The following is a 13,883-nucleotide window of genomic DNA, read 5'->3' on the forward strand; positions in this document are numbered from 1 at the left end:
TGTGGAAGTTATGTAAGCAACTAATGTCGGATCCCGTTGTACCCATATATCATAAGCAGGATTGGTGGTTCGAAGTTGACTCACCTTCCCATCTTCACCTGTTATCTCTTGCACGATATGTGTAGGTGGGACGGGTGATCGCCCATCTAGATGCCCATAAAGACCATGGCTGCGAATAAAAGGCACAATCTGACGCTTCCAAAGTAAGTAGTTATCATGGGATAACTTGTGGGTCATGAGGTGAGTAAGAAAGCTAGGGTTCAACTTGGAATCCATGGATTATATGAAGAATGAGATGTAATAACAGATAGGAAATAGGAATGGGATGATACCAAAATAGAGTGTCGACTGTACTGACAGTGTATTGAGAGAAAAACAGCAATGTCGTGTGCTGAAAATAATATCAGTGCCTTCGTCACACAGAGGAGTTGTAACGCCCCAAAATCGTGGACTTGAAACCTTTTATGAAAAAGGTTGAAAGCTTTGAAATCAATCATTTATCAGAGTTTAAAACAGAAGTTCAGCGGAAGATCAGGTTCAAAACAACAAGTCCCTAGACCTTGAGCACATTACAACCAAAAGCAGATTCCCCCTTACAAACCGATTTGCAGTTCAAATATATATTTTATTGAAATGAAAAGAAGAACCACATTTTGGTAATACAGTTTTAGAAATGCAGAGTTATAATCAAAAGAGATGCTTTCAAAGAAACCTTATACCGCATCCATCAAAAGTATCCACAGGAGCGCAACGTTGGGAAAGGGCATTGCCTTGAGTGCATCGCGTCATCATGCCATCGCAAGCTGTCTCAACCTGTTCACCATCTGCCCATAAAATTGGTCAGTCACACAACAGACTAGTAGGGGTGCAAAGGACAAGAAAGAGCAGAAGCTGCAATAAGTAAGATAAACGCTAGCTCAAGCAGGAACAAGCAAGACTAGCAGATCTAACCAAATGTGTTGTGGAGTAAACAAAGCTCTAGTAAAGCAGACAGCTACGTAAAAGAGCAGGAAGGATCAGAGTGCTTGAACAGACCACTATAGCAACCTCACAAATATAATAGGTGAAGAGTAACTAACTCTATCCACCAGCCAAGCAAAGCAATTTCATCAGACAGGTATTCATAACCACACTCGTAATACATCCAAGTACCATAGGATGGCTCAGTCCATCGACAAGTGATTACATTAATTGTGAGGCACACGCTATTGCATCACAAGAAATTCCTAAGCAATATAAGATAAGCAATCAACTAGTATGAAAAACTAGTTATTACCAAGCAAGGAACTGCGTAAGCAGTTTAACCAACAAGGGTAACGCCTCAACCGGCGTACCTAGCTCAACGAGTAGCATACCTAACTACCGAGCTAACAAGCAAGCAAGCAATGCATGTCACAATATGCATATCTCAAGATCATGTGTATAAGTTATATCTTGTCTCATTACTGAGCAGGCCATTGTGGGTACGCACAAGGCAAAACGTAGAAACAGCCGAGATCGATTCGGGGGTCCATTATGCTATGTATTTTATTATACCCCGAATAACTGACTGAGTCCGCTTCCTAAGGGGACGGTCTGTGACCAAGAGAGTAAATCCCCAAAGGCAAACAAAGGCCCAATGGATGCGCATCCGTACTTCTGCAGAAGTGGCCCAAAGGATTTCCCCTAACCTCCGATGACTGGGGAAGGTCGGATCTTTGCCCGAGATTGCCATATATGACTGTCCATCGGAGTTTTGTACCATCCATCCTCTCTCTTGATGAACCGTTCCGAATGAGCGCGATAGAGGGTTTCTTAACCGCCGTCTCATTCTCATGCTCTGGTCTTTCAACCCAATCGAGCATCTTGCCTGTGAAGGCGCATGATTATTATTTAGGTGAGTTATACGCGCCATTGCGCGTTCGAGACAAGCACACAATTCACATCTTACTCACAGCAGTACGCATCGTAACTATTCACATATACAATCACGATAAAAAGGGGGTCAATCCTCAGTGAGGGTAGAAACATCACTCTTGTGATCTCAAACACATGCCATTGCATGTTCGAGGCAGACATAGGCCTCTCATCCTACTCATCGTAGTACGCAACGTACCTGTTCAAAAGTACAACCACGATAAGAGGGGTATGGATCTCTCGCAGGAAATCCCAAAGCTTCTACTTTATAGAAACCCGCAGTGAACTCATTCCAGTTCCAACTGATCGTGCTCGGGTCCTTTAGACAATCGCGAGCAATCTGCCTATTAGGCGAAAGCAACATAACATGATTAGCTTAATGTGTCAATACACGCTTAGAGGTTACTATAAACCTCTCGACCTTCTCTTCGTAGTCCAAACATATCGTACGTAACTAAAGGTATAACTACAAGAGAAAGAACATGGATCTCTTATAAGAGATCCAGCAATACCTTCATGAAGGAAGGCGCTACAATCATGGTTGAACCAGAAAGCCTAAAACTAGGTCTCGCATCAGAGGTGAGGTAACGCCGGTCTAGTGATGACGCAAGTACCTTGCTAGGATCCCCACCCCTAATCGTGCACAGGATCCTAAATAAGGTTATCTAAGTCGTATCGAATAGGCAAACTAAGGTTGTAACACATCTATCCCAAATACATCAATTTGGGAGGTCCGACCACTACCTCTGTTTTACAAGCTATACATCTTGGAAATAGGTTTGCACCTAAGACGATGTCTTTTGAGAACTGAAGTGCATAAGTGTGTGTCGTGGCTTGTAAGCCAAGTGAGACGATATACACTACGCACTCGAAGTTGCACTCAGAGAGTGCAAGCTGACAAGAGGCAAACTCATGCACATACTAATACAAAGGTACGACGTGGGACAAGCCTCGGGGGCGAAGCCACACCGCGAGGGCAGAACGCTAAAGCTCCACACAAGGTATGAGATCATACCTCGATCATCGTAACGCACAAGCAGGCAACTACGCAAGCAATGCGTGAGGTAAGAGATCCTATATTGACTACGCAAGTGTAAAGGACGACTCACGAGGCATGGGGTTACACCTCGATAGATCGCTAAGCGTAAACAAGTAAAGAAGCATACGACAACAATGGAATACATAATGAGCAAGGCATATGCACGAAGTGCGGCAACAAGGTAAAGACAAGCGCATACAAAAGATAAGGGCAAGAGCAAGCACGACAGCATAGGAAGGTAAAGCGCGAGAAGTAAAGCAGAAGCAAGGCCATGGCGCATAAAGCGCGGGGCAACAAGTAAATGCAAGAAGTAAAGTGCAAGAACGTAAAGAAGGACCAGGCATCTTGGAAAACAAAGGCAACCACAAGCAAGTAAATGCCAAGGCACAAAGTGCGGGGCAGCAGGAAAGTAAGGAGGACAAGGATCGCGAAACCGCGTCCTTGAGTTAAAAGACATGGAATGTAAAGACAGGAACGGAAAGCCTAGGCACATATAGCGCGGCGGCGACAGAAAAGAAAGTGCAGGAAAGTAAAGAGGACAAGGATCGCGAAACCGCGTCCTTGAAGGTAAAGACATACGTATATATATTATACGTATACATATATCGTCCTCTTTTAATTATCTTTCTTATTTTAGCATTTATCAGCTCATTGTCCTTTCACGCAAGAATCCCCTACCTTAAGGGGTTGCGGGTCCTCGTACGCATGTAGCGTAGGCAAGCAAGAGCTCGAGCCACAGAGGGCGAGCGGGATCCACCGTTCAACCTGGAGATCTTAGAACGTTAGTATATGCCACATAAGAAAAGAAAAGCAAACATAGCAAGGTCTCCTGCCTGCAGAAGGCAGAGGCAGGAGCTCTGCATCCTACAGACAAGGGTGCCAGAGGCAGGGGCCTCAGCCCTGCTTGGCAACGGTAGCAGAGGCAGGGAGCAGGAGCTCCCTGTCCGCTAACACAAGGAAAGGCAGGGGAGGGAGCAGGGGCTCCCTGCCACACCTGCCACAACAAGGCAGGGGGGTAACACCCCCTGTCAGAACAAGAGACAGGGGCGCAGCCCCCTGCCGGCAGCAAGAACAAGGCAAGGGGGCAAAGCCCCTTGCCGAAGAACAGCAAAGATGCAGGGGGCAAGCCCCTGCTCGAAAACAAGAAATCAGGGGGGGCTTCGCCCCCCGCTGGCACAACGCAGGAGGCAGGGGAGCCGCCCCCTGCCGGCCCAATGCAAGAGGCAGGGGGACAGAACCCCCTGCCGAGGAGCAACAGGCAAGCAGGGGGCGAAGCCCCCTGCCGAAAAACAAAAGCAAAGACAGGGGGACAGAGCCCCCTGCCGTGAAAGCACAAGGACAGGGGGACAGAGCCCCCTATCGACAAATCCTCAAAAAGGAAGGCAGGGGGCTCAGTCCCCCTACCGACCCACAGCAAAAAGGCAAAAGGGGGGGGTAACCCCCTGCCAGCAAGAAGCAACAGGGGGCTCAGCCCCCCTGTCGACCAACAGCAAAGAGGCAGGGGAGGTAACCCCCCTGCCAAAACAAAAGGCGACAGGGGGCTCAGCCCCCCTGTCGACCCACAGCAAACAGGGAGAGTGACAGGGGGCTCAGCCCCCCTCCCCCTGTCGACCAAGAGCAAAAAGGCAGGGGGGTAACCCCCTGCCAAAACAAGAGGCGACAAGGGGCTCAGCCCCCCTGTCGTCCAACAGCAAAAAGAGTGACAGGGGGCGAAACCCCCTGTCAAGAAGAGCCAACGACAGGGGGCCCAGCCCCCTGTCGACCAAGAATAAAGGGAGGCAGGGGGGGTTTAGCCCCCTGCCAACCGACGATGATGACAGGGGGCTCATCTCCCCTGTCGTTCCATCCTGCACACAGAAGAGAGAGAGAGGAGGGTTATACCTCCAAGATCAGGGGAGTCGTCAGGCCGGAAGATCGAGGGCTACCGGACGGAGGGTGGTGGTGCTGCCGAAGCTGGAAGGCTGTCACCGGTTGCTCGAGGTCGCTGGCGCTGATCGGCAGGTCGTCGGAGATCACCGCCCTCACAGCCCAAAGAGGGGGAAGAACGTGGTCGCTGGTGGTTGAGGAAGCTGGCAGCAAGCTGCCGGCGACTGAGGGGAGGGACGCAGGTGCCAGCGCCGTCGGGAAACCTGCCGGACCGAGGAAAGGTGGCCGCCTGCGTCGATCGCCGGCAACCGAAGACTGACGAAGGCCGAAAGGTGGTCGAGGACTTCGATCTCCAGCAGCAGCGAGGGTGGAGGGTCGGCAGCGAAGATCGTCAGTCGTCGGGGAGGCTGCCGGACGAAAACGCTCGCCAGCGTCTCTGATCGCCGGCGGCAACGTGAGGGGAGAGAGATCGGAGCAGAGGAGAGAGAAGGGGCAGCGATCGGGGACTCACCGGAGCTCAAAGGGGGAGAATCGCCGGTCGTCAGGGAGGCCGGCCGGACGGAATCGCTCGCTGGCATCTCCGATCGCCGGCGGCAGCGGTGTGAGGAGGGGCGGAGCCGATGAGAGAGAAGGGGCGAGGGTTTTGCCCCTCGCCCGAGACACTGTGTCCTTTTAAGGACACCGGCTTCTCGAGAAATCGAGAAGCCGGGGCGCGGGTCGGCTCGAGCTCGGATCCTGCCCGGATCCGGGTCCGACACAGGGGGCAGACCCTGACTCGTGTCCGACACGTGCGGGGCACGTGTCCGACACGTGCGGGGCACGTGTCGGACACGATTTTTTTTTTCCGGGCTTTACAGGAGTAGTGACGTGCGAACCAGAAAAGTGTTGGACAGAAATATTTTTGGGGAGAAAATCAAAGATTCGGCAGACTGGAACAGAATATTAAGACGTGCGTACCGGAAAAATATTGAAAATGAAAAAGAACCGAAAGAGAAACTAGAATGACGTGAAAAAGGATTAAGGAAAAGAGAAAGAAATAAATCTGATTAAGGAAAAGAGACAGAAATAAATCCTACGTCCTTTAGAAGCACGTGCTGATCCTTATAGGTCTTCTAGATGATTGATTTCCGCACCTGTGCTCTGGTAACATGTGAGAAAGATCAACCTGCAAGAGACAAAAGTGAGGTAAAGAGAAAAGAGGGGAGTCGGCAATAGGGTTTTCCCTTTTCTATTTCTTATTTTTATGTATTGTACAAAGTATAACATTACACAAGTAATAAAAATAAATTACAATATGCCACCGCCCACGCATCCCGAGGTGGATCCTTGGAATATGGTGTGGGTCGGATCCATCATCCAAAACTAACAAAAAATGCATTTCTTCATGGGAATTTAAAAGAAGAGGTCTACATGGCGCAGCCTCAAGGTTATGCAGAGGGAGACCCAAAAGAATATGTATGTAAATTAGAGCATTGTATGGTTTAAAGCAAGCCTCCAGGTCATGGTTTGAAAGCTTCTCCTTAGAGATTCAGAACCACGATTTTATTTGTTCCCAACTAGATCATTCTTTATTCATATACAATGATGGAACCGCTATGGTTTTCTTACTTATATATGTTGATGATGCAGTGATCACTGGTAATGCTCCAGAGCATATTCAACAAATTAAAGTTTTACTAAGTATGCGATTCAAGATGAAAGATCTTGGAGAACTAAGATATTTTCTTGGTGTAGAGGTGGACAGACCAGAGTTACCAGTCGAGGAAGTGGGAGCAGGAAGCGATACGGGAAGCGGGAGCGGGAAACGAGGCACTTTAAAAAATTTAGGAAGCGGGGAAGTGTGGGACCACTTAGAAGAAAATTATGAACCATCTCGAAAGCGACCTAGGAAGTGAATCGGAAGCAACCTAGGAAGCGAACCGGAAGCGAGGGTGAAGCGAAAAAAATGGGGAAGCATGGGGGAAGCACGCTTCCCAAAAAAGAGAGAAGCTTCTCCACGCATTTCAAAAGCACGACGTTTCGCGCTTCCGAAGCGCGTATCAGGGAAGCACACTTTCCCTTACGCCTAGGCGCTTTCGGTAACTCTGGGATAGACAGGATGGAAAAATGTCATTAACTCAACACAAATACACTCTTGATCTTCTGGCCAAAGCAGGAATGACAGATTGCAAAATTGTGCCTACACCCAGTGTTGTCAATCAAAAACTCAACATTTTTTATGGTGAGTTGTATCCTGATGTAAGTATCGCAGTTTAGTGGGCATGTTACAGTATGTTACCTTTACTAGACCAGACATTGTATATTCTGTAAATCAAGTATCTCAGTTCATGCATGAACCAAAGACTGGTCACATGGATGCCGTCAAACGTATTCTCCGCTATCTAAAAGGCACGGTGGGTGATGGACTCATATATGCTCAATGTTCATGGGTAACACTGAAACATGACATATTGGCCTATACAGATGCAGACTGGGCAGGGGACCCAGATGAAAGAAGGTCTATTTCAGGATATTGTGTTTTTATTGGAAGCAATCTTATCTCATGGAGTAGTAAGAAAATAGAAAGTTGTGGCAAGATCTAGCACGAAGGCAGAATATAGATCTATGACAGCTACCACAGCAGAAGTAACCTGGATTAGGCATTTCCTTACAGAGATGGGAGAGAGTATCTCAAGTTCAACCCTCATGTGTGATAATAGAAGTGCTATACAAATTGTGTTCAATCCTGTTCATCACAGTCGGACCAAACATATTGAGATTGACCAACATTTCATCAGAAAAAAAGTAGCAGACAAAGAGATTGAATCGGTTTATGTGTCTTCAGAAGACCAAGCTGTTGATATGTTCACAAAAGGTCTCACAAGTAACCGCTTTTGGTATCTGAAGAACAAGTTGCACATGGTTCAATCCCATGCACAACTTGAGAGAGGGTATTAGAATACAAATCGGATATGGATCCAGTAGAGGATCCATATAGATCACGTGTATGTTATATTGTAATGTAATATACATTACTAACTAAGGGTAGTCTTGTCATTGTAAAAGATTTGTAAAACTATTTCACCTTAATGAAGTTTAGTGCAGCTATAGGAAATCTGTGTGGCTGCCGATTCCAAGAAAAGAACGTGCTCTCTCCTCTCTCCTCCCTTCTACCATTTCTTCTCGGTTTTCAAGACAAAGTCTGCCAACCCAAGACAATTTTAACAGTTCTCCATCTTCATACTCAGAGAGATGAAGGCGATGAGCTATTTTTTTTGTCGAAACCCTCCATTCCCATGCTAGAGAGAGAGAGAGAGACCTACCTCCTCATTCGTCTTCTTCTCTTCCTTGTTCTCCATCTTCATACCCTGAGAGATAAAGGTGGTGGGGCTGGGTCCTCCTCGCTCTCCTTTATGGAGAGAGAGACAGTGGGGCTGGGGTTTCACTTGTTGGCACCATCGGCCAACACCTTCGTCGTCGTGATACCGTTGTTGGGAGGTCGTCACCGGGAGGCCGAAACAGTGAACAAAGGGGGAGAAAGATAAATGAAAAGATCCGAATCTTTTAATATTAAATTACAAGGATTCAAAACTTCTGATATGGATCCAAATAAATTACTATGGATCCAATATAAAAATTTTAATTGGACCCTTACAATTTCGATGTAAAATCTACATTAAGACACCAAAATTCTGATGTCAAAGATCCAAATAAAGCATTTTGGATTCAGATTTTTCGTGTACTAATTTTAGGACCCAAACATCCGGTAAAATATTATGGATCCAAATACAATGCTATGGATTCCATATAAAAATTTTCCCCTCCAAGATTAAATTTAAAATTCGTGGATCCACATAATATGCTTTGGATCCCGTATTAAATCTACCTATGATATCGAGGAGCCGATATTAAGGATCTGAACAATTATCTGGAATCTACTATTAGATATCCAATTAAGATACTCGGGATCTAATATCGAAGATCCGAATAGGATATCCAGGATCCAATATCGATCAAAATAAAATCAGTGAACATAAGTCTATTTAGCCGATAAAATTTACAAGTATTACACATTAGATCTACAATTCTTGTGCTGTAATATGGATCCTGAAGCAATTAGTAGTTTGTTAATCTATAGGATTTATAAGGTGATGGCCTTAGTAGCAGCTGTCAAAAAATATACCCATAAGGATTTACCTACTCTATTTCAAGTTAATGGTAGAAATAATGTTATGGTTCCCAGGCAAATAAAATTGTCTGAATTAATTTTATATGAACAATGAACAATAGTCAGTCAGTAACACCGAAACTTGTCAGAAGATAGAAGTTGAATGCCTAGTAGAAATTCAGGATAGAGATGCAGAAATGACCTTTATTTCCTACTCAAAGTCCCAATAAAACCTTGGCCATCAACCTCTTGTTTCAAAGATAAAAAGAAAAATGTAACCCTCTGCATCAACCTCTTATTTTGAGCTAAATGTAGTGGTGGGAATGCCTGAGAATGAAATAGTTAAAGAACTACAAAAAGTTTGTTATTTAGAGAAAAATAGAGACCAAATAGTTGTTTTTTGAACACTAAAATGAAGAAGCTACAGCTTTCATTAGGAAAAAATGGTATGCTCAAATGGATCCTCATTCTGAACTACTCCAAATTGAGGTAGAACATTTGACTGAAATGTTCAACAAACTACAGTGACTTAATCTTACATCTGTTAGTTTTAAAACAGAAAATGGAATGCATACTAATGAGTGTAAAACGAAAGAATTGTAAACAACATTAAAAATAAAAAATGTTCAAGTGAAAAAAATCCATCCTTTCTTTATGGGGCAAGACTTGGTTCTAATATTAAACTAGGGAAAGATTATCAGATGATTTTTGGTCAAAACGCTAATATTCAGATTGACCTTCTTAATATAAAAAGATTGTGTCTTTGAGCTTTCATTAACTTGCAAATATAGAAGCCTTAACTAATGTGGTATAAAATATCAGCCTACCTGTGTCCTACTAGATCCACTCTTAAAATGTTATTAAGATAGCCCTTATTCTTATTGATGTATGATTCTTGTCATTTTTCTCTATAATTCAGGTAACACCAAGTTCGGGAGCAGATAATGTATAAAATGTACAATATTGTTTTCCCCTTTCATTTTATTTTTTCATGGGCATATTTTGTTGTTGGCTTGTGCCTTTTGTTTTGCACGACTGTTAGCTTCTTTAGTCCTAAATTATGATGATTTGGCTATAACCTGGATGTCATTATTTTCCACTCGATGGGAACTGGTTCACTCGATCTCTTGTGCTTGCCTTCAAGATACAAAATTGCAATTAGACATGGGCAACTTGTGATAAACTGGATTTGGGTAGGTTACTGAAAGATAACTGATCCAATAAGTGAAATGCTTTATATCCTGCTAGTTTTAAGGAATTGCTTTTATTGCTTTCCTTCTGCCAGTTCTGCATGGTGAGACTTTATGTGTACAATTCTTGCAGGGCAAGTCTCCTGAGCAATTCAAGATTGTGATCCCAAAGATACCTGCATATTTCACTGTATGATGTTCAATCCGAATTCTTTGTAACAGCTTATGGTTTCCACCTATTACATAAGTTTGATAAATTTGGCGCTATGGATTGGCAATGTCTCTCTGTCCAACTCTTTCTAAAAATATGGTCTTGAACTAAATGAATGCAGCTGGTAGTTTCTGCCGAAGGCTGAAGCAGCCATGGAACATCTGGTTTTTGATATTGAGTAATTTTTGTGGAGGTTTCTCAAACATTCTTGTTCGTTCTTGATGTTCTTGGAGATTATTTAGCAAGTTTGGAAGACATTACTTGTCTGGTCCTTCCTGAAGGTTTTTGTCTACCTGTTACAAATATACATAATCCATTTATTCAAACCATTTACTAGGTTTTTAATCTTGCTCTTAAAACTGGTTTCCTGTTTGTCATTCTTAATCAGTCACAAATATCACTGTAATTTCTCGGCAGTGTAATATCTCAGGAGGTTTTCAAAATCCTTGTTCTTATCGGGAAAATATTACTTTTTAAGAAATAATATAAATAAATATGTAATAAAATATTATGAAATTTTATGAATAAATATATATTTACTTGTATGGGTGGGTTATATTACTTTAGCATAAACACAAATACACACACACGATCCGATATTGATGAGGGGGAAGAATGCCCTTTCTTTTGGTTTCTATAATGCAAGGAATACAAAGGAACACAAAATAGTTCCATTATCAAGGAGTAAGGGACAATGAGTACCTTTCTCACCTCTATTAAGAGGGTCTTTCCCTTATGGAGACCACTCTCAAATTTTAAATAGCTGCTCACATGGAGCTAGTCATGTGAAGCAACAGTTTTTTAATTTATTTTTGGAATCTGGGCATTACAAATGCCCTTGCCTTTAATGAAATCTTTGAAAACTGAGCATTACAAATGCCCTCCTTGTTTGGTGGTTTTGAGGTTGCGATAATTATTGCAAGATATTCAAGATAAGAGAGATTTTGAAAATCTCACAATATAATCAGAATAATCACGGCTTATGATTATATTGTGATAATATCACGAGATTTTCAAAATCTCGGTGATATTTGTGACTATTTTCTTAATCATTTGTCACCATCTAACAGTTACTTCAGCGCTTAATGTCCTCTTGCTTGACCAATCCAGTCACCATATATGCTGCTCCTTAAAAGGAATTTCTGTGATGGTTTGTAGTCACTCTTGACAGATTATGACATTGGCAGTTTCACATGATAGAATTGTGCTTCATATTAACGAAAAAGTTCTCTTTTTGTAAATTTATTTTCTTACTCTGTAGTAATGTTAGAAGTATATCAGCTTTTTCTCATATTACTATTGGGAAAAATCTAGCATAATGATTGGGATAAAAAAAGGGCGTCTAATCAGTAGTCTGAATAGAACTCTTGAGTAGGTTCAGATTAGTCGTTGATCTCTACTAACATGTCAACATGTGCTATGGCTCAGGTCCAGAGACATCATTGCACCAAGCGTACAGTGGGAAATTATGAACCCAAATCCAAACTTGAACAGAACACTTTATAATTAGGGAAATACTTCAATCTTCTATGGTTCCACCAATAAAGTTCTTGCAACTACCCATGGGCTGTGTTGCAATATAAAATATTTGTCTTTGATTCAAAATTTTCTAGGAATTAACCTTCTAGCAAGGAAGGAAATTTTGTAGTTTTCCTAATCTTTGTCTATCTGTAGCTCCTTCACATAAAGTGCCTTTTAGTCCTCTTGCAAAAGAACAGTAATTCCATAAACAAGAGCAGGTGCTCAAAGATTGTTGTTACGATTGAAAGACTCAGTGTAAGTCACAATGCCTTGACTTCGAAGGTTTCTAAAACAATATCCCGGCCATCTCCACAAATCCATCGTCTCCTTTGGCCCAGCATTGTTTCTTGCAAAATTTTCTCTTTCCATCTTCCCTCTGATCGAATGGCTTTTATGTCTTGAAAGAATAAAATCATGACATCTGTATTTTTCTGTATATTCCTTTTAAAAGTTACAATTTGGTACTAACATGCATGTAAACATTGCTACAGGGGACAGGTGATCTAATGACTGCTCTTTTACTAGGTTGGAGCAATGTAAGTGCCATGTCTTATTTTCAGTATTAAAATACACCTTGAAAAAACTCTTGCATGTAGGCCTCTTAATTACTTTTTATTCTATGCTTTAAATGTGTAGAAATACCCAGACAACCTTGAAAAAGCATCAGAGCTTGCAGTTTCTAGCGTGCAGGTATTGCTCGCAATACTGGTAACTATTTGTTGTTTTTTCTTGAAATTTACATTTGTTTTTGCACTTGTACATAGTATCAGCCCTATCACATCGTGCATGCCTTACCATGCAGAAGATGTTATGAGCTGTTGCATGTTAAGGAGGATTTTACAAGAATACTGATGCAAGACATGGTTATATTGCATTCAACACATAGGTCTGGTTGTGGGTTTTATATATTAATGGGCAATTTTTTTACTAGCTATTCTCAACTACTATTGTTCCTAAAGCTATTTTTAAATTTGAAAAAGGTATTCTTAACTATTACTGACATCAGTGCAGCCTCCCATTCCCTACAGGTGTCTTCTTTTTTCACATTTACTGATTCCTGAACCGAAAGCCCTAAAACAATTGAAGTACTCGTTGGAAATATTGGAAAAGTTTACTTTTTTGCTAGATGATTACTTGTTTACATCTTTGGATGGGAGAGGGTGGAGGACTTGGGCCTTGTTGAACTGCCTTTTGTGTCCTTTTTTTCCAGAATTGTTGATTTCTGAAGTGAGAGGCCTAAGAAGTGATTGATGGAAAAATTAAATGGAAAGATTGTGAAATTTTACTGCTCAGGCCTGATGATCACTTCGGTGTTTTTGGATTGAAGGGGGACTTTGGACCTTATTAGACTGCCCACTTGGTAGATTATATTTTCTTTTTTCTTATGGCACAAAGCATGTCAATTAAGTTGAATGCCCTGATTAGGTTTTGCACTTGTGTTGATGTTAATTGTTCTTGGTTTAACTACTCAGTGTAATTAACAAAAGGAGGGCCTTACTCAGCTTATTCATCAAACTAAAAGACGTTGAGTCATCGACGTAGTTTTTTTCTTTTCTTGCTTTTATATATGCTCGAGTTAATTTGTAGTTCCTCGTATTCTGATAATTCTTTTAGATTTATTACCATTGCTTTCTTTATGTCTGTATGTTTGTGATTGCTGGCATCAGCATGTTGATGGGGTTTGATTGCAATCTGCAGGCCGTTCTTCGCAGGACAGTGGCCGATTATAAAGCTGCAGGATTTGATCCTCAATCAAGTAGCTTAGAGATCAGATTGATTCAGAGTCTGGATGACATTTGTAACCCTCAAGTTACCTACAGGGCTGAAAAGTACAGCTGATTCATATGGTCACCATCTAAATTTATTCTTAACTGAGCCGTATTTAAAGCTGTACTTACTAAGACAGTAAAACATGCTACATTCTTTTTCTATCTATTTTCTCCAATATTGTTGGATTGCTTTTCACATTCCAGAATTTCTTTCAATTTATTGCAAACAGCAACATGTTTATTC

General features: G+C 42.4%; 1 protein-coding gene across 4 annotated transcripts in view; it reads left to right on the forward strand.

The window, feature by feature from the left end:
* LOC149815790 (pyridoxal kinase-like) overlaps positions 1-13,883 on the forward strand; it is a 147,266-nt gene extending 133,383 nt beyond the window's left edge. For 3 of the 4 annotated variants that reach the window (XM_089989145.1, XM_089989146.1, XM_089989144.1), the window contains 4 exons: positions 10,272-10,328; positions 12,362-12,406; positions 12,507-12,560; positions 13,569-13,883. In XM_089989145.1, the coding sequence (XP_089845271.1) occupies positions 10,272-10,328; positions 12,362-12,406; positions 12,507-12,560; positions 13,569-13,709 (297 nt within the window). In that variant the 3' untranslated portion in view covers positions 13,710-13,883. Of the gene's footprint in view, positions 1-10,271; positions 10,329-12,361; positions 12,407-12,506; positions 12,579-13,568 lie in introns of all 4 variants that reach the window. The other variant, XM_089989143.1, reaches the window with a different exon arrangement.

This window comes from Nuphar pumila, chromosome 15, assembly GCF_984573655.1.
Source record: "Nuphar pumila chromosome 15, dmNupPumi1.hap1.1, whole genome shotgun sequence".
In the NCBI taxonomy this organism is placed as follows: Eukaryota; Viridiplantae; Streptophyta; class Magnoliopsida; order Nymphaeales; family Nymphaeaceae; genus Nuphar; species Nuphar pumila.